We start from the raw sequence: 26,298 nt of genomic DNA on the forward strand, positions 1-26,298 counted from the left end.
GTGTGCACGATTCCCATCCTCAAAGTGTGAGTAATACCCAAGCTCAATGTGCATAATACCCATAGTCACAGTGTGCATAATACCCATACTCTGTGTGTGCATCATACCCATACTCACAGTGTGCATACAACCCATACTCAAAGTGTGCATAATACCCATACTCAGTATGCGTTATACCTAAAGTCAAAGTGTGCATAATACCTATACTCAGTGTGCATTATACTCATACTCACAGTGTGCATGATACCCATACTCATAGTGTGCATTATACCCATACTCACAGTGTGCATGATACACATACTCACATTGTACACGATGCCCATACTCCGTGTACATTATACCCATCCTCAAAGTGTGCATAATACCCATACTCAGTGTAAATAATACCCATACTCACAGTGTGCATAATACCCATACTCACAGTGTGCATTATACCTATGCTCACAGTGTGCATAATACCCATGCTCACAGTGTGCATGATACCCATACTCACAGTGTGCATGATACCCATACTCATAGTGTGCATAATACCCATGCTCACAGTGTGCATGATACCCATACTCAGTGTGCATTATACCCATACTCACAGTGTGCATGATACCCATACTCAGTATGCGTTATACCTAAAGTCAAAGTGTGCATAATACCTATACTCAGTGTGCATTATACTCATACTCACAGTGTGCATAATACCCATACTCATAGTGTGCATTATACCCATACTCACAGTGTGCATGATACACATACTCACATTGTACACGATGCCCATACTCAGTGTACATTATACCCATCCTCAAAGTGTGCATAATACCCATACTCAGTGTAAATAATACCCATACTCACAGTGTGCATAATACCCATACTCACAGTGTGCATTATACCTATGCTCACAGTGTGCATAATACCCATGCTCACAGTGTGCATGATACCCATACTCATAGTGTGCATAATACCCATGCTCACAGTGTGCATGATACCCATACTCAGTGTGCATTATACCCATACTCACAGTGTACATATTACCCATACTCACAGTGTACATATTACCCATACTCACAGTGTACATAACACCCATACTCACAGTGTACATATTACCCATACTCACAGTGTGCATAATACCCATACTCACTGTATGCATAACACCCATACTCACAGTGTACATGATACCCATACTCACAGTGTGCATGATACCCATACTCACAGTGTACATGATACCCATACTCACAGTGTGCATGATACCCATACTCATAGTGTGCATAATACCCATGCTCACAGTGTGCATGATACCCATACTCACAGTGTGCATGATACCCATACTCAGTGTGCATTATACTCATACTCATAGTGTGCATTATACCCATACTCACAGTGTGCATGATACACATACTCACATTGTACACGATGCCCATACTCAGTGTACATTATACCCATCCTCAAAGTGTGCATGATACCCATACTCAGTGTAAATAATACACATACTCACAGTGTGCATAATACCCATACTCAGTGTGCATAATACCCATACTCACAGTGTGCATGATACCCATACTCACAGTGTGCATGATACCCATACTCACAGTGTGCATGATACCCATACTCACTGTATGCATAACACCCATACTCACAGTGTGCATAATACCCATACTCAGTGTGCATTATACCCATACTCACAGTGTACATATTACCCATACTCACAGTGTGCATTATACCCATACTCACAGTGTACATATTACCCATACTCACAGTGTGCATTATACCCATACTCACATTCTGCATTATACCCATACTCAAAGTGTGCATTATATCCATACTCAGTGTGCATTATACCCATACTCACAGTGTGCATAATACCCATACTCACAGTGTGCATGATACCCATACTCACAGTGTGCATAATACCCATACTCACAGTGTGCATAATACACATACTCACAGTGTGCATAATACCCATACGCACAGTGTGCATAATACCCATACTCACAGTGTACATATTACCCATACTCACAGTGTGCATAATACCCATACTCACAGTGTGCATAATACACATACTCACAGTGTGCATAATACCCATACGCACAGTGTGCATAATACCCATGCTCACAGTGTACATGATACCCATACTCACAGTGTGCATGATACCCATACTCACAGTGTGCATAATACCCATACTCACAGTGTACATGATACCCATACTCACTGTATGCATAACACCCATACTCACAGTGTACATGATACCCATACTCACTGTATGCATAATACCCATGCTCACAATGTGCATGATAACCATACTCACAGTGTGCATAATACCTGTACTCATAGTGTACATGATACCCAACAAATATACGCAAGAGAAAAAAAACGATAGTAAAATTTCAAGTGACCATTGACTGTACGTTTATGTGTGTGTACGCTTTACGTTTAGATAGGAGGAGGGGCTGGAATCCCCATCCAATCACTCACCCCTATCCAGCCCTTCAGATACGAATGAGTCTTTTAAATTCATTTGCATGAAGCTAATATTTAATTTTAGGATATGGCATCATGTTTTGGTTTTGTTTCAATGACGGTTGCGCATAATCACGATATTTGACATCTTATAGACATTTCTAATAGACTACCGTGATTTCTATTGACTCAAAATCTCTAACGGTTTTTAAGGGCAACAACTCGATAAAACATAAGAAACAATTTTCACAGGGGTCAGTATTGTCACAAGACTCCAACTGGTTGTAGTTTTATTATGTAACTTGAACGGCAATATAGATATGAAAACAAGACCAGTTTTCTACACTGCAAAGTATCTTCACTACAACATGGCTATTGGCAAATGCTCAAAATGATTTCCCTCGTACACGTGCACACGAAGGGTTTAAAGTACTAGGTCTTGGCACTTGTTGTTTACTGGGAGATTCATACCAACCCTTGCAATAAAATCCAGTTTCTGTTTATAATCGTCCTTTAATCTGAAAAGCTAACATCTATGTGAATAATACAAATACCATTTAATTACAAAATCATATTACGCTCAAACCATATTAAATTAATAACTTTATCCACAATGTTTGTGTTTTGACTATCATATGGGGTTCATTTTGGGGAATATTTAAAACGTCAGTACATTAGTATGTGATGTAAACATTTATGGGGTTCATTCCTTTATGATGGGCAATGTCCTTTACTATATTTGTGTGTAGATGAAGATTTGAATATTTTTAAGTTACAACATTATAATATGCCTCCCTTTTCATTTCAATGGGTCAGTCACAAGACACCAACTGGTAGTAACAAACGTTGTTCGTGTCCTTTTGTAATTAAAGTATATAATAAATAGTTTGTTGACTTTGTGCTCAATATATTTTTTGTGGACACCTTGTGTGGCTTGCTAACTCAGAAACTTTTAGGTCTCTGACAAATTCTTGCACACGAATTTTTTTTTAGTACCCATACTTATACGTAGCTGCATGATAAGTCTTGTCGATAATGACGTAGGTCATGACATATTGGCATCCGTTTCATTGCGATGTAATCACCAGAGATATTCATGTGAGTCCGAAAAGAAAATATCAATGAAATTTACTAAAGAACTTTTTATTTAATGTTTGTATCTTTTTATCTTAATAGTACTGTTAATAAATCTTGTAACTGATAACAATTAAATTAAAATTAATAGTATATGGTAAGCATATTTATTTATGTGTATATCTGACATCTCAAGTGGTTTTGTTGTTTTAGAATAGTCGACCTAAGCACTCAGAAAGCTCGACGGCCATATGTCAAAAGACATTGTCCGCTCGAGATTTCAGGCAATACATGTATACCGTCCAATTACGTTTAATATTTATTTATTTATTTATATTATTAATTATTATCATTGAAAAGTGAAACCTAGAGACATGGGTCTTGCATCTGGAGCAGACGACCAGAATCAGAAAGTCCATGATGAGAGCCTTCCGGAAACAAACATAGATGGAGATGGGATCAAAGGAAGTTCGGTAAGTATGCCTGAAACTTATCTTAATACGAGCAGTGTAGACGCACCGGAAGCAACCATATAATTTTCTGAGCCTACTCTCAATTTTGTGAGCACATTAGCTTGTAAACACTTAGGATTTGGTGAGTACATCTAAGATTCATTTTATATAGCTATACTCAGCACAAGATCAACAATGAGCATTCCAGTGCGCTGGTTGAAAATACTCAGCACAGTAACACCGATGATTGCAGGGCGCTGGTTGAAAATACTCAGCACAATAACACCGAGGATTGCAGGGCGCTGGTTGAAAATACTCAGCACAATAACACCGAGGATTGCAGGGCGCCGGTTGAAAATACTCGGCACAATAACGCCGAGGATTGCAGGGCGCCGGTTGAAAATACTCAGCACAATAACAGCGAGGATTCCAGGGCGCCGGTTGAAAATACTTAGAACAATAACACCGAGGATTGCAGGGCGTTGGTTGAAAATACTCAGCACAATAACACCGAGGATTGCAGGGCGCTGGTTGAAAATACTCGGCACAATAACACCGAGGATTGCAGGGCGTTGGTTGAAAATACTCGGCACAATAACACCGAGGATTGCAGGGCGTTGGTTGAAATTACTCGGCACAATAACACCGAGGATTGCAGGGCGTTGGTTGAAAATACTCAGAACAATAACACCGAGGATTGCAGGGCGTTGGTTGAAAATACTCGGCACAATAACACCGAGGATTGCAGGGCGTTGGTTGAAAATACTCAGCACAATAACACCGAGGATTGCAGGGCGCCGGTTGAAAATACTCAGCACAATAACAGCGAAGATTCCAGGGCACCGGTTGAAAATACTCAGCACAATAACACCGAGGATTGCAGGGCGTTGGTTGAAAATACTCGGCACAATAACACCGAGGATTGCAGGGCGCTGGTTGAAAATACTCGGCACAATAACACCGAGGATTGCAAGGCGTTGGTTGAAAATACTCGGCACAACAACACCGAGGATTGCAGGGCGCTGGTTGAAACAGGGCGTTGGTTGAAAATACTCGGCACAATAACACCGAGGATTGCAGGGCGTTGGTTGAAAATACTCAGCACAATAACACCGAGGATTGCAGGGCGCTGGTTGAAAATACTCAGAACAATAACACCGAGGATTGCAGGGCGCTGGTTGAAAATACTCAGCACAATAACACCGAGGATTGCAGGGCGTTGGTTGAAAATACTCAGCACAATAACACCGAGGATTGCAGGGCGCTGGTTGAAAATACTCGGCACAATAACACCGAGGATTGCAGGGCGTTGGTTGAAAATACTCGGCACAGTAACACCGAGGATTGCAGGGTGTTGGTTGAAAATACTCGGCACAATAACACCGAGGATTGCAGGGCGTTGGTTGAAAATACTCGGCACAATAACACCGAGGATTGCAAGGCGCTGCTTGAAAATACTCGGCACAATAACACCGAGGATTGCAGGGCGTTGGTTGAAAATACTCGGCACAATAACACCGAGGATTGCAGGGCGTTGGTTGAAAATACTCGGCACAATAACACCGAAGATTGCAGGGCGCTGATTGAAAATACTCAGAACAATAACACCGAGGATTGCAGGGCGCTCGTAAAAAATACTCAGCACAATAACACCGAGGATTGCAGGGCGCTGGTTGAAAATACTCAGCACAATAACAGCGAGGATTCCAGGGCGCTGGTTGAAAATACTCGGCACAATAACACCGAGGATTGCAGGGCGTTGGTTGAAAATACTCGGCACAATAACACCGAGGATTGCAGGGCGTTGGTTGAAAATACTCAGAACAATAACACCGAGGATTGCAGGGCGTTGGTTGAAAATACTCGGCACAATAACACCGAGGATTGCAGGGCGTTGGTTGAAAATACTCGGCACAATAACACCGAGGATTGCAGGGCGTTGGTTGAAAATACTCGGCACAATAACACCGAGGATTGCAGGGCGTTGGTTGAAATTACTCGGCACAATAACACCGAGGATTGCAGGGCGTTGGTTGAAAATACTCAGAACAATAACACCGAGGATTGCAGGGCGTTGGTTGAAAATACTCGGCACAATAACACCGAGGATTGCAGGGCGTTGGTTGAAAATACTCAGCACAATAACACCGAGGATTGCAGGGCGCCGGTTGAAAATACTCAGCACAATAACAGCGAGGATTCCAGGGCACCGGTTGAAAATACTCAGCACAATAACACCGAGGATTGCAGGGCGTTGGTTGAAAATACTCGGCACAATAACACCGAGGATTGCAGGGCGCTGGTTGAAAATACTCGGCACAATAACACCGAGGATTGCAAGGCGTTGGTTGAAAATACCCGGGACAACAACACCGAGGATTGCAGGGCGCTGGTTGAAACAGGGCGTTGGTTGAAAATACTCGGCACAATAACACCGAGGATTGCAGGGCGTTGGTTGAAAATACTCGGCACAATAACACCGAGGATTGCAGGGCGTTGGTTGAAAATACTCAGAACAATAACACCGAGGATTGCAGGACGCTGGTTGAAAATACTCAACACAATAACACCGAGGATTGCAGGGCGTTGGTTGAAAATACTCAGCACAATAACACCGAGGATTGCAGGGCGCTGGTTGAAAATACTCAGAACAATAACACCGAGGATTGCAGGGCGCTGGTTGAAAATACTCAGCACAATAACACCGAGGATTGCAGGGCGTTGGTTGAAAATACTCGGCACAATAACACCGAGGATTGCAGGGCGTTGGTTGAAAATACTCAGCACAATAACACCGAGGATTGCAGGGCGTTGGTTGAAAATACTCAGCACAATAACACCGAGGATTGCAGGGCGCTGGTTGAAAATACTCAGAACAATAACACCGAGGATTGCAGGGCGCTGGTTTAAAATACTCAGCACAATAACACCGAGGATTGCAGGGCGTTGGTTGAAAATACTCGGCACAATAACACCGAGGATTGCAGGGCGTTGGTTGAAAATACTCGGCACAATAACACCGAAGATTGCAGGGCGCTGATTGAAAATACTCAGAACAATAACACCGAGGATTGCAGGGCGTTGGTTGAAAATACTCGGCACAATAACACCGAGGATTGCAGGGCGCCGGTTGAAAATACTCAGCACAATAACAGCGAGGATTCCAGGCGCTGGTTGAAAATACTCAGCACAATAACACCGAGGATTGCAGGGCGTTGGTTGAAAATACTCGGCACAATAACACCGAGGATTGCAGGGCGTTGGTTGAAAATACTCGGCACAATAACACCGAGGATTGCAGGGCGCTGGTTGAAACAGGCGTTGGTTGAAAATACTCAGCACAATAACAGCGAGGATTCCAGGGCGATGGTTGAAAATACTCAGCACAATAACACCGAGGATTGCAGGGCGCTGGTTGAAAATACTCAGAACAATAACACCGAGGATTGCAGGACGCTGGTTGAAAATACTCAGCACAATAACACCGAGGATTGCAGGGCGTTGGTTGAAAATACTCAGCACAATAACACCGAGGATTGCAGGGCGTTGGTTGAAAATACTCGGCACAATAACACCGAGGATTGCAGGGCGTTGGTTGAAAATACTCAGCACAATAACACCGAGGATTGCAGGGCGTTGGTTGAAAATACTCAGCACAATAACACCGAGGATTGCAGGGCGCTGGTTGAAAATACTCAGCACAATAACACCGAGGATTGCAGGGCGTTGGTTGAAAATACTCGGCACAATAACACCGAGGATTGCAGGGCGTTGGTTGAAAATACTCGGCACAATAACACCGAAGATTGCAGGGCGCTGATTGAAAATACTCAGAACAATAACACCGAGGATTGCAGGGCGTTGGTTGAAAATACTGGGCACAATAACACCGAGGATTGCAGGGCACCGGTTGAAAATACTCAGCACAATAACAGCGAGGATTCCAGGGCGCTGGTTGAAAATACTCAGCACAATAACACCGAGGATTGCAGGGCGTTGGTTGAAAATACTCAGCACAATAACTCCGAGGATTGCAGGGCGTTGGTTGAAAATACTCAGCACAATAACACCGAGGATTGCAGGGCGCTGGTTGAAAATACTCAGAACAATAACACCGAGGATTGCAGGGCGCTGGTTGAAACAGGCGTTGGTTGAAAATACTCGGCACAATAACACCGAGGATTGCAGGGCGTTGGTTGAAAATACTCAGCACAATAACACCGAGGATTGCAGGGCGCTGGTTGAAAATACTCAGAACAATAACACCGAGGATTGCAGGGCGCTGGTTGCAAATACTCAGCACAATAACACCGAGGATTGCAGGGCGTTGGTTGAAAATACTCAGCACAATAACACCGAGGATTGCAGGGCGCTGGTTAAAAATATTCGGCACAATAACACCGAGGATTGCAGGGCGTTGGTTGAAAATACTCAGCACAATAACACCGAGGATTGCAGGGCGCTGGTTGAAAATACTCAGCACAATAACACCGAGGATTGCAGGGCGTTGGTTGAAAATACTCAGAACAATAACACCGAGGATTGCAGGGCGTTGGTTGAAAATACTCGGCACAATAACACCGAGGATTGCAGGGCGTTGGTTGAAAATACTCAGCACAATAACACCGAGGATTGCAGGGCGCCGGTTGAAAATACTCAGCACAATAACAGCGAGGATTCCAGGGCGCTGGTTGAAAATACTCAGCACAATAACACCGAGGATTGCAGGGCGTTGGTTGAAAATACTCGGCACAATAACACCGAGGATTGCAGGGCGTTGGTTGAAAATACTCAGAACAATAACACCGAGGATTGCAGGACGCTGGTTGAAAATACTCAGCACAATAACACCGAGGATTGCAGGGCGTTGGTTGAAAATACTCAGCACAATAACACCGAGGATTGCAGGGCGCTGGTTGAAAATACTCAGAACAATAACACCGAGGATTGCAGGGCGTTGGTTGAAATTACTCGGCACAATAACACCGAGGATTGCAGGGCGTTGGTTGAAAATACTCAGAACAATAACACCGAGGATTGCAGGGCGTTGGTTGAAAATACTCGGCACAATAACACCGAGGATTGCAGGGCGTTGGTTGAAAATACTCAGCACAATAACACCGAGGATTGCAGGGCGTTGGTTGAAAATACTCAGCACAATAACAGCGAGGATTCCAGGGCACCGGTTGAAAATACTCAGCACAATAACACCGAGGATTGCAGGGCGTTGGTTGAAAATACTCAGCACAATAACACCGAGGATTACAGGGCGCCGGTTGAAAATACTCGGCACAATAACACCGAGGATTGCAGGGCGCTGGTTGAAAATACTCGGCACAATAACACCGAGGATTGCAGGGCGTTGGTTGAAAATACTCGGCACAATAACACCGAGGATTGCAGGGCGCTGGTTGAAACAGGGCGTTGGTTGAAACAGGGCGTTGGTTGAAAATCCTCGGCACAATAACACCGAGGATTGCAGGGCGTTGGTTGAAAATACTCAGCACAATAACACCGAGGATTGCAGGGCGCTGGTTGAAAATACTCAGAACAATAACACCGAGGATTGCAGGGCGCTGGTTGAAAATACTCAGCACAATAACACCGAGGATTGCAGGGCGTTGGTTGAAAATACTCAGCACGATAACACCGAGGATTGCAGGGCGTTGGTTGAAAATACTCAGAACAATAACACCGAGGATTGCAGGGCGCTGGTTGAAAATACTCAGCACAATAACACCGAGGATTGCAGGGCGTTGGTTGAAAATACTCAGCACAATAACACCGAGGATTGCAGGGCGTTGGTTGAAAATACTCAGCACAATAACACCGAGGATTGCAGGGCGCCGGTTGAAAATACTCAGCACAATAACAGCGAGGATTCCAGGGCACCGGTTGAAAATACTCGGCACAATAACACCGAGGATTGCAGGGCGTTGGTTGAAAATACTCAGCACAATAACACCGAGGATTGCAGGGTGTTGGTTGAAAATACTCGGCACAATAACACCGAGGATTGCAGGGCGCTGGTTGAAAATACTCGGCACAATAACACCGAGGATTGCAGGGCGTTGGTTGAAAATACTCGGCACAATAACACCGCGGATTGCAGGGCGCTGGTTGAAACAGGCGTTGGTTGAAAATACTTAGCACAATAACACCGAGGATTGCAGGGCGCTGGTTGAAAATACTCAGAACAATAACACCGAGGATTGCAGGTTGAAAATACTCAGCACAATAACACCGAGGATTGCAGGGCGCTGTTTGAAAATTCTCGGCACAAAAACACCGAGGATTGTAGGGCGTTGGTTGAAAATACTCAGCACAATAACACCGAGGATTGCAGGGCGTTGGTTGAAAATACTCAGCACAATAACACCGAGGATTGCAGGGCGCTGGTTGAAAATACTCAGAACAATAACACCGAGGATTGCAGGGCGCTGGTTGAAAATACTCAGAACAATAACACCGAGGATTGCAGGGCGCTGGTTGAAAATACTCAGCACAATAACACAGAGGATTGCAGGGCGTTGGTTGAAAATACTCGGCACAATAACACCGAGGATTGCAGGGCGTTGGTTGAAAATACTCGGCACAATAACAGCGAGGATTGCAGGGCGCTGATTGAAAATACTCGGCACAATAACACCGAGGATTGCAGGGCGTTGGTTGAAAATACTCGGCACAATAACACCGAGGATTGCAGGGCACCGGTTGAAAATACTCAGCACAATAACAGCGAGGATTCCAGGGCGCTGGTTGAAAATACTCAGCACAATAACACCGAGGATTGCAGGGCGTTGGTTGAGAATACTCAGCACAATAACACCGAGGATTGCAGGGCGTTGGTTGAAAATACTCGGCACAATAACACCGAGGATTGCAGGGCGCTGGTTGAAACAGGCGTTGGTTGAAAATACTCGGCACAATAACACCGAGGATTGCAGGGCGTTGGTTGAAAATACTCGGCACAATAACACCGAGGATTGCAGGGCGCTGGTTGAAACAGGCGTTGGTTGAAAATACTCGGCACAATAACACCGAGGATTGCAGGGCGCTGGTTGATAATACTCAGAACAATAACACCGAGGATTGCAGGGCGCTGGTTGAAAATACTCAGCACAATAACACCGAGGATTGCAGGGCGTTGGTTGAAAATACTCAGCACAATAACAGCGAGGATTCCAGGGCGCTGGTTGAAAATACTCAGCACAATAACACCGAGGATTGCAGGGCGTTGGTTGAAAATACTCAGCACAATAACACCGAGGATTGCAGGGCGTTGGTTGAAAATACTCAGAACAATAACACCGAGGATTGCAGGACGCTGGTTGAAAATACTCAGCACAATAACACCGAGAATTGCAGGGCGTTGGTTGAAAATACTCAGCAGAATAACACCGAGGATTGCAGGGCGCTGGTTGAAAATACTCAGAACAATAACACCGAGGATTGCAGGGCGTTGGTTGAAAATACTCAGCACAATAACACCGAGGATTGCAGGGCGTTCGTTGAAAATACTCGGCACAATAACACCGAGGATTGCAGGGCGTTGGTTGAAAATACTCGGCACAATAACACCGAGGATTGCAGGGCGCTGGTTGAAACAGGGCGTTGGTTGAAACAGGGCGTTGGTTGAAAATACTCGGCACAATAACACCGAGGATTGCAGGGCGTTGGTTGAAAATACTCAGCACAATAACACCGAGGATTGCAGGGCGCCGGTTGAAAATACTCAGCACAATAACAGCGAGGATTCCAGGGCACCGGTTGAAAATACTCGGCACAATAACACCGAGGATTGCAGGGCGTTGGTTGAAAATACTCAGCACAATAACACCGAGGATTGCAGGGCGTTCGTTGAAAATACTCGGCACAATAACACCGAGGATTGCAGGGCGTTGGTTGAAAATACTCAGCACAATAACACCGAGGATTGCAGGGCGCCGGTTGAAAATACTCAGCACAATAACAGCGAGGATTCCAGGGCACCGGTTGAAAATACTCAGCACAATAACACCGAGGATTGCAGGGCGTTGGTTGAAAAAACTCGGCACAATAACACCGAGGATTGCAGGGCGCTGGATGAAAATACTCGGCACAATAACACCGAGGATTGCAAGGCGTTGGTTGAAAATACTCGGCACAATAACACCGAGGATTGCAGGGCGCTGGTTGAAACAGGGCGTTGGTTGAAACAGGGCGTTGGTTGAAAATACTCGGCACAATAACACCGAGGATTGCAGGGCGTTGGTTGAAAATACTCAGCACAATAACACCGAGGATTGCAGGGCGCTGGTTGAAAATACTCAGAACAATAACACCGAGGATTGCTGGGCGCTGGTTGAAAATACTCAGCACAATAACACCGAGGATTGCAGGGCGTTGGTTGAAAATATTCAGCACAATAACACCGAGGATTGCAGGGCGTTGGTTGAAAATACTCAGCAGAATAACACCGAGGATTGCAGGGCGCTGGTTGAAAATACTCAGCACAATAACACCGAGGATTGCAGGGCGTTGGTTGAAAATACTCAGCACAATAACACCGAGGATTGCAGGGCGTTGGTTGAAAATACTCGGCACAATAACACCGAGGATTGCAGGGCGTTGGTTGAAAATACTCAGCACAATAACACCGAGGATTGCAGGGCGCCGGTTGAAAATACTCAGCACAATAACAGCGAGGATTCCAGGGCACCGGTTGAAAATACTCGGCACAATAACACCGAGGATTGCAGGGCGTTGGTTGAAAATACTCAGCACAATAACACCGAGGATTGCAGGGCGTTGGTTGAAAATACTCGGCACAATAACACCGAGGATTGCAGGGCGCTGGTTGAAAATACTCGGCACAATAACACCGAGGATTGCAGGGTGTTGGTTGAAAATACTCGGCACAATAACACCGCGGATTGCAGGGCGCTGGTTGAAACAGGCGTTGGTTGAAAATACTCAGCACAATAACACCGAGGATTGCAGGGCGCCGGTTGAAAATACTCAGAACAATAACACCGAGGATTGCAGGTTGAAAATACTCAGCACAATAACACCGAGGATTGCAGGGCGCTGGTTGAAAATTCTCGGCACAAAAACACCGAGGATTGTAGGGCGTTGGTTGAAAATACTCAACACAATAACACCGAGGATTGCAGGGCGTTGGTTGAAAATACTCAGCACAATAACACCGAGGATTGCAGGGCGCTGGTTGAAAATACTCAGAACAATAACACCGAGGATTGCAGGGCGCTGGTTGAAAATACTCAGAACAATAACACAGAGGATTGCAGGGCGCTGGTTGAAAATACTCAGAACAATAACACCGAGGATTGCAGGGCGCTGGTTGAAAATACTCAGCACAATAACACCGAGGATTGCAGGGCGTTGGTTGAAAATACTCGGCACAATAACACCGAGGATTGCAGGGCGTTGGTTGAAAATACTCGGCACAATAACACCGAAGATTGCAGGGCGCTGAATGAAAATACTCAGAACAATAACACCGAGGATTGCAGGGCGTTGGTTGAAAATACTCGGCACAATAACACCGAGGATTGCAGGGCACCGGTTGAAAATACTCAGCACAATAACAGCGAGGATTCCAGGGCGCTGGTTGAAAATACTCAGCACAATAACACCGAGGATTGCAGGGCGTTGGTTGAAAATACTCAGCACAATAACACCGAGGATTGCAGGGCGTTGGTTGAAAATACTCGGCACAATAACACCGAGGATTGCAGGGCGCTGGTTGAAACAGGCGTTGGTTGAAAATACTCGGCACAATAACACCGAGGATTGCAGGGCGTTGGTTGAAAATACTCGGCACAATAACACCGAGGATTGCAGGGCGCTGGTTGAAACAGGCGTTGGTTGAAAATACTCGGCACAATAACACCGAGGATTGCAGGGCGCTGGTTGATAATACTCAGAACAATAACACCGAGGATTGCAGGGCGCTGGTTGAAAATACTCAGCACAATAACACCGAGGATTGCAGGGCGTTGGTTGAAAATACTCAGCACAATAACAGCGAGGATTCCAGGGCGCTGGTTGAAAATACTCAGCACAATAACACCGAGGATTGCAGGGCGTTGGTTGAAAATACTCAGCACAATAACACCGAGGATTGCAAGGCGTTGGTTGAAAATACTCAGAACAATAACACCGAGGATTGCAGGACGGTGGTTGAAAATACTCAGCACAATAACACCGAGAATTGCAGGGCGTTGGTTGAAAATACTCAGCAGAATAACACCGAGGATTGCAGGGCGCTGATTGAAAATACTCAGAACAATAACACCGAGGATTGCAGGGCGTTGGTTGAAATTACTCGGCACAATAACACCGAGGATTGCAGGGCGTTGGTTGAAAATACTCAGAACAATAACACCGAGGATTGTAGGGCGTTGGTTGAAAATACTCGGCACAATAACACCGAGGATTGCAGGGCGTTGGTTGAAAATACTCAGCACAATAACACCGAGGATTGCAGGGCGCCGGTTGAAAAGACTCAGCACAATAACAGCGAGGATTCCGGGGCACCGGTTGAAAATACTCAGCACAATAACACCGAGGATTGCAGGGCGTTGGTTGAAAAAACTCAGCACAATAACACCGAGGATTGCAGGGCGTTGCTTGAAAATACTCGGCACAATAACACCGAGGATTGCAGGGCGCTGGTTGAAAATACTCGGCACAATAACACCGAGGATTGCAGGGCGTTGGTTGAAAATACTCGGCACAATAACACCGAGGATTGCAGGGCGCTGGTTGAAAGAGGGCGTTGGTTGAAACAGGGCGTTGGTTGAAAATACTCGGCACAATAACACCGAGGATTGCAGGGCGTTGGTTGAAAATACTCAGCACAATAACACCGAGGATTGCAGGGCGCTGGTTGAAAATACTCAGAACAATAACACTGAGGATTGCTGGGCGCTGGTTGAAAATACTCAGCACAATAACACCGAGGATTGCAGGGCGTTGGTTGAAAATACTCAGCACAATAACACCGAGGATTGCAGGGCGTTGGTTGAAAATACTCAGAACAATAACACCGAGGAGTGCAGGGCGCTGGTTGAAAATACTCAGCACAATAACACCGAGGATTGCAGGGCGTTGGTTGAAAATACTCAGCACAATAACACCGAGGATTGCAGGGCGTTGGTTGAAAATACTCGGCACAATAACACCGAGGATTGCAGGGCGTTGGTTGAAAATACTCAGCAGAATAACACCGAGGATTGCAGGGCGCCGGTTGAAAATACTCAGCACAGTAACAGCGAGGATTCCAGGGCACCGGTGGAAAATACTCGGCACAATAACACCGAGGATTGCAGGGCGTTGGTTGAAAATACTCAGCACAATAACACCGAGGATTGCAGGGCGTTGGTTGAAAATACTCGGCACAATAACACCGAGGATTGCAGGGCGTTGGTTGAAAATACTCGGCACAATAACACCGCGGATTGCAGGGCGCTGGTTGAAACAGGCGTTGGTTGAAAATACTCAGCACAATAACACCGAGGATTGCAGGGCACCGGTTGAAAATACTCAGAACAATAACACCGAGGATTGCAGGTTGAAAATACTCAGCACAATAACACCGAGGATTGCAGGGCGCTGGTTAAAAATTCTCGGCACAATAACACCGAGGATTGCAGGGCGTTCGTTGAAAATACTCAGCACAATAACACCGAGGATTGCAGGGCGTTGGTTGAAAATACTCAGCACAATAACACCGAGGATTGCAGGGCGCTGGTTGAAAATACTCAGAACAATAACACCGAGGATTGCAGGGCGCTGGTTGAAAATACTCAGAACAATAACACCGAGGATTGCAGGGCGTTGGTTGAAAATACTCAGAACAATAACACCGAGGATTGCAGGGCGCTGGTTGAAAATACTCAGCACAATAACACCGAGGATTGCAGGGCGTTGGTTGAAAATACTCGGCACAATAACACCGAGGATTGCAGGGCGTTGGTTGAAAATACTCGGCACAATAACACCGAAGATTGCAGGGCGCTGATTGAAAATACTCAGAACAATAACACCGAGGATTGCAGGGCGTTGGTTGAAAATACTCGGCACAATAACACCGAGGATTGCAGGGCACCGGTTGAAAATACTCAGCACAATAACAGCGAGGATTCCAGGGCGCTGGTTGAAAATACTCAGCACAATAACACCGAGGATTGCAGGGCGTTGGTTGAAAATACTCAGCACAATAACACCGAGGATTGCAGGGCGTTGGTTGAAAATACTCGGCACAATAACACCGAGGATTGCAGGGCGCTGGTTGAAACAGGCGTTGGTTGAAAATACTCGGCACAATAACACCGAGGATTGCAGGGCGTTGGTTGAAAATACTCGGCACAATAACACCGAGGATTGCAGGGCGCTGGTTGAAACAGGCGTTGGTTGAAAATACTCGGCACAATAACACCGAGGATTGCAGGGCGCTGGTTGAAAATACTCAGAACAATAACACCGAGGATTGCAGGGCGCTGGTTGAAAATACTCAGCACAATAACACCGAGGATTGCAGTGCGTTGGTTGAAAATACTCAGCACAATAACAGCGAGGATTCCAGGGCGCTGGTTGAAAATACTCGGCAGAATAACACCGAGGATTGCAGAGCGTTGGTTGAAAATACTCGGCACAGTAACACCGAGGATTGCAGGGTGTTGGTTGAAAATACTCGGCACAATAACACCGAGGATTGCAGGGCGTTGGTTGAAAATACTCGGCACAATAACACCGAGGATTGCAAGGCGCTGGTTGAAAATACTCGGCAAAATAACACCGAGGATTGCAGGGCGTTGGTTGAAAATACTCGGCACAATAACACCGAGGATTGCAGGGCGTTGGTTGAAAATACTCGGCACAATAACACCGATGATTGCAGGGCGCTGATTGAAAATACTCAGAACAATAACTCCGAGGATTGCAGGGCGTTGGTTGAAAATACTCAGCACAATAACACCGAGGATTGCAGGGCGCCGGTTGAAAATACTCAGCACAATAACAGCGAGGATTCCAGGGCGCTGGTTGAAAATACTCAGCACAATAACACCGAGGTTTGCAGGGCGTTGGTTGAAAATACTCAGCACAATAACACCGAGGATTGCAGGGCGCTGGTTGAAAATACTCAGCACAATAACACCGAGGATTGCAGGGCGCTGGTTGAAAATACTCAGCACAATAACACCGAGGATTGCAGGGCGTTGGTTGAAAATACTCGGCACAATAACACCGAGGATTGCAGGGCGCTGGTTGAAACAGGCGTTGGTTGAAAATACTCGGCACAATAACACCGAGGATTGCAGGGCGTTGGTTGAAAATACTCGGCACAATAACACCGAGGATTGCAGGGCGCTGGTTGAAACAGGCGTTGGTTGAAAATACTCGGCACAATAACACCGAGGATTGCAGGGCGCTGGTTGAAAATACTCAGAACAATAACACCAAGGATTGCAGGGCGCTGGTTGAAAATACTCAGCACAATAACACCGAGGATTGCAGGGCGTTGGTTGAAAATACTCAGCACAATAACACCGAGGATTGCAGAGCGTTGGTTGAAAATACTCGGCACAGTAACACCGAGGATTGCAGGGTGTTGGTTGAAAATACTCGGCACAATAACACCGAGGATTGCAGGGCGCTGGTTGAAAATACTCGGCACAATAACGCCGAGGATTGCAAGGCGCTGGTTGAAAATACTCGGCACAATAACACCGAGGATTGCAGGGCGTTGGTTGAAAATACTCAGCAGAATAACACCGAGGATTGCAGGGCGTTGGTTGAAAATACTCGGCACAATAACACCGAGGATTGCAGGGCGTTGGTTGAAAATACTCGGCACAATAACAGCGAGGATTGCAGGGCGCTGGTTGAAAATACTCAGAACAATAACAGCGAGGATTCCAGGGCGCTGGTTGAAAATACTCAGCACAATAACACCGAGGATTGCAGGGCGTTGGTTAAAAATACTCAGCACAATAACACCGAGGATTGCAGGGCGTTGGTTGAAAATATTCAGAACAATAACACCGAGGATTGCAGGGCGTTGGTTGAAAATACTCGGCACAATAACACCGAGGATTGCAGGGCGTTGGTTGAAAATACTCGGCACAATAACACCGTGGATTGCAGGGTGCTGGTTGAAAATACTCAGCACAATAACACCGAGGATTGCAGGGCGCTGGTTGAAAATACTCAGCACAATAACACCGAGGATTGCAGGGCGCTGGTTGAAAATACTCAGCACAATAACACCGAGGATTGCAGGGCGTTGGTTGAAAATACTCGGCACACGATTAGCAACGTTGTTCAATATGACCCTGCTCAAGGACAGAACTTACTGTCGTGGTATTTGAATTCTTTCTATTAACATAAATGGAGATGATGAAACATTAAAAGTGTGGTTTAATAGTCATATGACTATTAAACAATTGATACGAGTCGGCAAAGCATATGTGTCCACGATATATGTTGGTGATAAACATGTATCTACAGTAGCCATGTATGCACACTAGTTATGTGGGTATTATATAAAACACATGTCCGGTTGCATACATCTGTCTATCTTGAATCTGTTTTTGAAAATCTAAGGCCAACCACCCTGTTATCCTCCAAAATTTGTAAACCTCAAATCAATATAATACTATGCAAAATTTTAGGGAAAAGCAACTATCAACATTCTATTCACTAAACTATAATATATCAAATATTCCAATCCACCAATTCGTTTTTCAAATATAATAAATTCCTCACACACTTAAAAATAAAGAGGGAGGTTGGAAGTGAGACTCATAGGCAACTTTTATGTATAATTGATTTATATTATTTGTTTTATTTTTATGGATTATATTTTATGCATATCTGTATTTTGTACTTGATCTTTGTCCAAAATGAACTTAATGGTGTACCTAATCAGTGACATTTATTTTGTAAACAACATAGCTAATATTTCTCTATGAGCATAGCTACAATATTTAGATCATTATTATTAGTAAACATATTTACTTTAATTTGAGTTAAAGATACAGTCTTGATTCTGATGTTAGAAAGTTTCAGCAAGAAAACTCCCATTTCTATCTGTCAACTTAGAGTATTTCCAGAAAATGGTAACTGCGACTTCGGTCAAGTGGAGGGCTATCAAAACTTGTTTACATTAGGATTATAGAGTCCGGCCTTGATAGTTCACTGACCGTTCGTCATCAGCAGGTACCTCGGGAGGTCACGATTTTCTCATAAGAATTCCATTTTTAATGAAATAAAAGACATGAACTTCATTAGCTTCAGTTTTACTAATGGCCCTTTCAAAGAAACGGGAGATCTCGTGATGTATTTCCTGTTCAATGACAAGTGATTGTCGTTTATCACCCTGATTAGTATAAAGAGAATGAGTCGTTAAAAGAGGATCACTGTGATCAATACCTTCTGATTCATCCCAACACATTGACCTCATCAAAAACCTGACCAATACATGCGCCAGCTAAAGGAATACTTTAGTTATCCACTTCATTGTCAAGAGCTTTCTTTGCCATAGCTCTGGTAACTGCACAAGTTGAAAATAAATCAGGGAATTCTTTGTCAATTGGATCGACTTTCCGATGAAGCAAGGTTTGTCAGTTACAAGTGGATTAACCACAACCTTGTCTCCAACAGGGTCGTTGCCTAGTAATAAATGAATGCCCTCAATGAGTAAAACAGAGACTTTCCGACTGTCTTGGGTCCCGAGACTAAGTCTGATGACAAATTTACACAATGGAGAGGAACATTAACAGAGCTCTGCCATGTGAAGTGATGCCTTCTGTGACAGGGATTGACATCAGATACCGAACAAATGGCAAACTCTTCAATCTGCAGGGACTACGGTCGAAGACAAAGTTACAAGAAATGACTGTTCTTGATCTGTTTGCTGCCGACTGTTCCCTGAATGCCAAACCTGAGTTTGACACGCAACAGAGTCTGGACCATGTCTCTTCAGGTTGCAACAATTTCGGTCTCGCTGGCAGTATCAAGAGGACATACGTGCACAAATCTGCACGAGGAAAGCCTTTTGTAGAACCTACCATCACATTAAATGGCCAAACACTCACGGCAGTGGACGAGTTTAGCTATCATGGCAGAATAGTGACACATGAAGATCACATCGACGATGAAACCAAAGCCAGAATTGGTACCGCAAGTTTAGCCTTTGGGAGACTACGGTGTAGATGTTTGGGAGGGCAGTGGCATCAGTCTGAAAACAAAACTGAAGGTCTGCAAAGCTATTGTTTTGCCGACCTTGCAGTATGCACGCGAAATCTGAACGATCTACAGTAACCGTGCCAAAAAGCTGAACCATTTTCACTTAGGCTGCCTTAGGAAACTGATGAGGATAATAGGACAGGACAGGGTTCCAGACTCAGAGATTCTCACACGTGCAGATATTCCAAGCATTCAACCTCTGCTGATGAAATCAGATGAAGCATGCCAATTTACCAAAATGTCAGAAAATCTAATACCAAAGCCATCCTTGAAACATTTCAATATTGACCCTGAGACTGGGAAGATCTCGCAGAGATTCACTCCACTTCGCTTGACGTGGTCTCACCTACATTGGAGCTACAGACTTTAAACTGAGGAGAATTGCAGAGGCAATGCAGAAGTGCGAGCGCATAGATCTCAGAACTGCAGCACATCTTCTGTTGATCAAGCAACCAAAGCGGCATATACTATGCAGCGTGCCACAGACAGTTTAGAGTGGCCTGATCAGCCACTTTCGTACTCACAGAAAGCAAACCGTTGTCATGATAACCATTGAACTAGACGGACAACAAAAGCAATATCAAGTGAACACAATTTTCTTATTCCCCGATTAATCTACATATTCTAAATTGATGAAACATAATACACATCTCTCTCTCTCTCTCTCACACACACACACACACACACATACACACGATGGTTCAACTGAGTCAAACCGATGAGAGCATCCATGTTGATCTAATAAAGGGTAAACATAACTGATTTTCTGTTGAATTTATAAATGTTTTTCTAGATATTAACCGGCATATGGACTTACACACACACACACACACACACACACACACGCACACGCAGGCACGCACGCAAGCACACACACACACACACACACACACACACACACACACACACACACACTATTTAGACATTAAATGGCATCAAATATGACTTGATTTAAAACACATGAAAAAAGCATAAAATAAAGAAAAAGGTATCTATATGACTGTTGCAACAGGAAATTGGTTCGTTTCCTCAAACTCCATTTTGCAACAGAGAGAGAGAGAGAGAGAGAGAGAGAGAGAGAGAGAGAGAGAAAGAAAGAAAGAAGGGGAAGAGAGCAGAAGACGAAACATAGCGTAGACCTAAATACAGGTTTGACAAACGCACATAAAGGCAGATATATTTCCTATTTTGGAAAAAATAGTTGCAAAAGTGATATTGTCACGGAATGATAAAAGTGGCATTGCCACTATCGTGATAAAAAAGTGGCATCACCCACTGATGCATATTTTAATAAATCATTGTGAAATATGAAATTAAGAAAAATATTCTTTACATCGGTATATGTCGCCTGTATACAGACACACTTCTAGTACTATGAAATCGTAAAACTAGAATCCATTTATTGCAATTTCCGCTCATTCAATCATAGATTTGAAACTTTACACATATTAGATTATATATACCTTGATTTCCGTATTAATGGGTCGCCATCTTAGCGTGTCTACCATGCAGTGATACCTATATCCACGGATAGGTTACATCCTTTTTTCAGTGGATGCGTACAGACAATCATCCGGTTTTAACTGTAGGATAATATACTTTCTCTTATTTACCAAATCAAATGTGTATCAGTAATAAATATACCCTATCATTTATTTTATTTTTTAAATGGTCTATATACAGAATTCGAGTAAAATACGGACTTTAACGATTAAGATAAGAATGATACTTTTCAGTTTGCTGTGTGTTGACTATTTGTATAATTGATCAAGACATACACACGGAGAATAAAGCCGATGCTAATTGTAAGATATCAGATATATGTAATTGAGTAACATGTCTTACATATTAGCTTGTTATTATATATATATATATATATATATATATATATATATATATATATATATATATATATATATATATATATATATATATATATATATATATATATATATATATATATATATATATATATATATATATATATATATATATATATATATGACTGATCTCATTTAGGATATGTATTATAATTTTGTTAAATATCCTCTTTTTCTTTAGTTAATTTGCTTAATCAGCTTAATCATTGGGTGTGCTATGAATTAAAATACACCAGGTATCTGATTATTGAGAAAATGTCTTATTAATGGCCAAAATATCTTCTTTATTAAATCATATCTGTCATATAATATTCGAGATATCTAATATAAATTAGTCATCTCAGTTATAAAATAAACAATGCATCATGTGCTATGCGCGATATTTAAGACGAGGAATTAGAAAAAAAATGTCGTATTAGATCAAAATTAGTGTATCATCCATGGTGCTTAAACAACCAATCGACGTCTTGTCTCAGTTTGTTTTCGTGTGAGTTAAATTAAAGCTATTTAATTCACTTATACCGCAGTGAAATTAAACAATTTTCCCATGCATCAAGTATTTGTCGAATAGGAAAAAAATGTTTATGACAGACACTGAAATAGAAGAAGAGATGGATTCTTAGATAGGCAAGGTTTTTGTGAGGCCTGTCAATTGCACACGAATCATACACAAACACAGAGCAAATTCATGTGAGCAAATGTTGTCACGTGAGTTTGCGGCTACATTATAAAGAAAACAGGTTTTAGCTATTGACGTAATCGTTTTATAGATATAGCTTTAGGATTCCCTCGTAAGTTACCAGTCATTTCCACGTCGAAAAAAACCGAAGCTTTTCGAATAGCTCAACAAATAATTTGATTCGTCGAATTAAACGACTCTGAAAAGTTCGGCAATGCCATCAAAGTATTGGTTTAATGTGTGCTCAAGGTTCTTAGGGGGCGGTAAGCTTCTTATAGACCTCGGCAAGCGACGATGGTAATATTTTTGTCCCAGCGCTCTTTAGATCATATAATCCTATTTTAAAACGCAATTCAAAAGGTATGATTGTCGTCCAAATAAAATCGTGACAAAATGGATAGAACGTGAACAAAGTCCATTAGCAGGATATATTAGTTCTCTTTTTGATGCACAATAACGTCTTTGTACTTGTTGATTTTCATTCTTTTCATTCATTTAGGGGCTGCAACTAAGGTGGATACATTGATCATATCACGATCTACAATATAAAAGAGAAAGGGAGATGAAGAAAAGTTTAATTGAAGGGTTTAAAAAGATAGAAACGTCGATAAAATGTACGAATCTTTATTTCTGTTTGTTTTTTTTTTTCAGAGGGAGGCTGTGTTTAGAAGGCGAAAAGAAAATCTACAGTCTGCATGCAATGCTCTGAATGAAGAAGAAGAACCATTGCCTCCTCTTGACACAAGTGCATATAAGCACATTGTAGTAGAAGAACGATCTAAAGTACTTTACTGCTACATTCCAAAGGTCGCTTGCACAAATTTAAAGAGAATTTTTCTTATTCTCAAAGGAATCGTGAACACTTCTAATCCGCTAGCAATTCCTCACAATGATGTACACGTTAGTTTAAAAAATAGTCTTAGACTTCTAAGTAACTATACCCCGTCAGAGGCGAAGAAACGAATTGAAAAATATAAAAAGATAATATTTGTTCGAGAACCAATGGAGAGACTCTTGTCAGCATACATAAACAAATTTACAGAAAATGAAACAGAATTTAATGAAAAATATGGACGGAAAATAATCAAACAATATCGTGCCTCTCTAAACGAGGAATCTGTGGAAAAAGGACACGATGTCAAATTTGAGGAATTTCTTCGCTACATCACTGATAAGTCAGTATGGGGAAACAGCCACGAACACTGGCTACAGTACGAAAGCTTGTGTCATCCGTGTCACGTGCATTATGACATAATCGGCAAGATGGAGTCCATCGACGAAGATACGGAATATCTCTTGCATTATTTAGGTGCTTCCAGTAAGGTTAAATTTCCAAAGAGATCTGACTTCACAACAAAAGGAAGGACTAAAAATCAACTTTTAAAGTATTATCAAGATATCCCAAAAGATCTACTTGAACGTGTGCTGCAGGAATTTCGTCGTGACTATGTTTTATTTGACTACAAAATTCCTTATTCAATTGAAAGTCTGCGCATCACGTCTGTAAGCACTCAGATCGACGCAATTATAGCATGGTATTTGACATCAACTTTATGTATTGTTTTCCATTTCCGTCTGCTAGAATGAACATACTTCATTTAAACAAAACTGAGGATCCTCTTTGCATCCATAAAACTGTCTTTAGATGAATGAAGCTCTTATGTACGGTCTAAACGTTTGATTTCTAAATGTATAATCTGTCTTCTAATAGTCTTCTGCTGACAAACACTATTCACCTCTGGACGGTAATAGCAGACGTAGCGTCAGATGGGCTATTAAGGCGTCAATGGGAATTTAACATTACCATCTTGGAAACATTGGAGACTGAGGTCAATGGCCTGTATGCTGTCGAAAGAAAATGTAATGTAAATAATATCCATAGGAAGATCATAAGATGGTATTATAACATGGTATTATAACATGGTATTATAACATGGCATTATAACATGGTATTATAACATGGTATCATAACATGGCATTATAACATGGTATTATAACATGGTATTATAACATGGTATTATAACATGGTATCATAACATGGCATTATAACATGGTATTATAACATGGTATTATAACATGGCATTATAACATGGTATTATAACATGGTATTATAACATGGTATTATAACATGGCATTATAACATGGTATTATAACATGGTATCATAACATGGCATTATAACATGGTATTATAACATGGTATTATAACATGGTATTGCGGGGTCAAAGAAAAATTGGGAAATGTAATGCTAATATTAAACATAATGGCAATATGTAGTTTTACTTAACAGCATATACCCACTGACCATCATTCACTCAACTATTGACCAACACTGTCACTTTGCCCCAACACTGGCAACAGATTCGATAAGGGTCAGTCTTTTAACCAGCGTTTGGTTCACTTGAGAGTATTAATCGTTTTCTAAGGGTGCATTTAATAAGTAGAAGCGTCAAATAAAGATAACTGTATTTAATAACAACCCAGCGCACCGTGCAAATCAAGTAATGAACATGAAGTGCTATAAAAGGGTAGTCTGCTAACACACGGATTACAGTGTGATAGTGAATTATCCGGTAAGCCACACCATTGTTAGCGCAAGCTGCATCAGTTACTAGGATAAGATTTGGTTTATAAATGTTCAAAACACAAAGCTGTAATTAACAGCAAGCAGGACAAATTATACATGCTGATCTAACTGAAAGGTTCTACTAAAGATTTAATAAAACTGCAGAACTGAAGCGTGCAGGTGCAAAAGGATGCAGTGTGTATCATGCACCTGTCCAGCAATAGACTAAAGCATTTATGTTATATCTTATATGCAGGGTTAACTGTAGTCAGCACTGACTCAGTAGAGTAGAAGAAATTAATTACAAATCCAGTTATCAGTGGTCATTGCATGTATTATTCATTGCTCATATCTGTAAAAGCTATAAAAGGGAAGTTGTGTTGGGAGATATAGCTTGGGTTCTAAGTTTTTTTTTTGGTGTTGGTGAACAATGACAGTTTTCGTGCCAAAGATACATAGTGTGCTTGTTTGGGTTCAAGGGTCACCAAGAATGTCTGGTTCCCTGTTCTATAATTTACCAATTTTTTGGTGTAATGGTTTGCTCGCGAACAAAATACAAAGTTCTCTAATATTAATTACAAACAAACAAAGTGTGAAGAATTTAAAAATATTTAAGTATACATAGAGTTACTGTATTCTACCCAGACCACTGACGTTAAATAAAATTTGTGTATCTGGTATCCCTCTCTAAAAATAAAATTTTGCCTATGAAATGTCTTGCATATACGAGCTTTGGCCTAACCGAATTTGAGCTTGTCACTGGAGTCGGGCAATTGGATTTGTAAATCTGTGACTAAGCATTTCAGAGCTCACATTTGTAGGAAATAATCTTACCGACACTCAGAAAATATTCAGTGATGCGCTTAATTATAAAAAACTTGAGCCCTGATAAAATAAACCATAAAACTGTGAGTTGAGTAAGGCTGAATAAAACAAATGAAATGTTC

General features: G+C 42.6%; 1 protein-coding gene across 3 annotated transcripts in view; it reads left to right on the top strand.

The window, feature by feature from the left end:
• The window catches only part of LOC149771290 (carbohydrate sulfotransferase 11-like), a 64,619-nt gene extending 38,590 nt beyond the window's left edge, over positions 1–26,029 (top strand). For 2 of the 3 annotated variants that reach the window (XM_089948656.1, XM_089948655.1), the window contains exons 2-3: positions 3,880–3,992; positions 23,439–26,029. In XM_089948656.1, the coding sequence (XP_089804782.1) occupies positions 3,880–3,992; positions 23,439–24,374 (1,049 nt within the window). In that variant the 3' untranslated portion in view covers positions 24,375–26,029. Of the gene's footprint in view, positions 1–3,879; positions 3,993–20,631; positions 20,813–23,438 lie in introns of those variants that run through there. The other variant, XM_089948657.1, reaches the window with a different exon arrangement.
• The last annotated feature ends 269 nt before the right edge of the window (positions 26,030–26,298 follow it).

This window comes from Sinohyriopsis cumingii, unplaced genomic scaffold (assembly GCF_028554795.1).
Source record: "Sinohyriopsis cumingii isolate HCF-2022 unplaced genomic scaffold, ASM2855479v2 utg001993l, whole genome shotgun sequence".
Taxonomy (NCBI): domain Eukaryota; kingdom Metazoa; phylum Mollusca; class Bivalvia; order Unionida; family Unionidae; genus Sinohyriopsis; species Sinohyriopsis cumingii.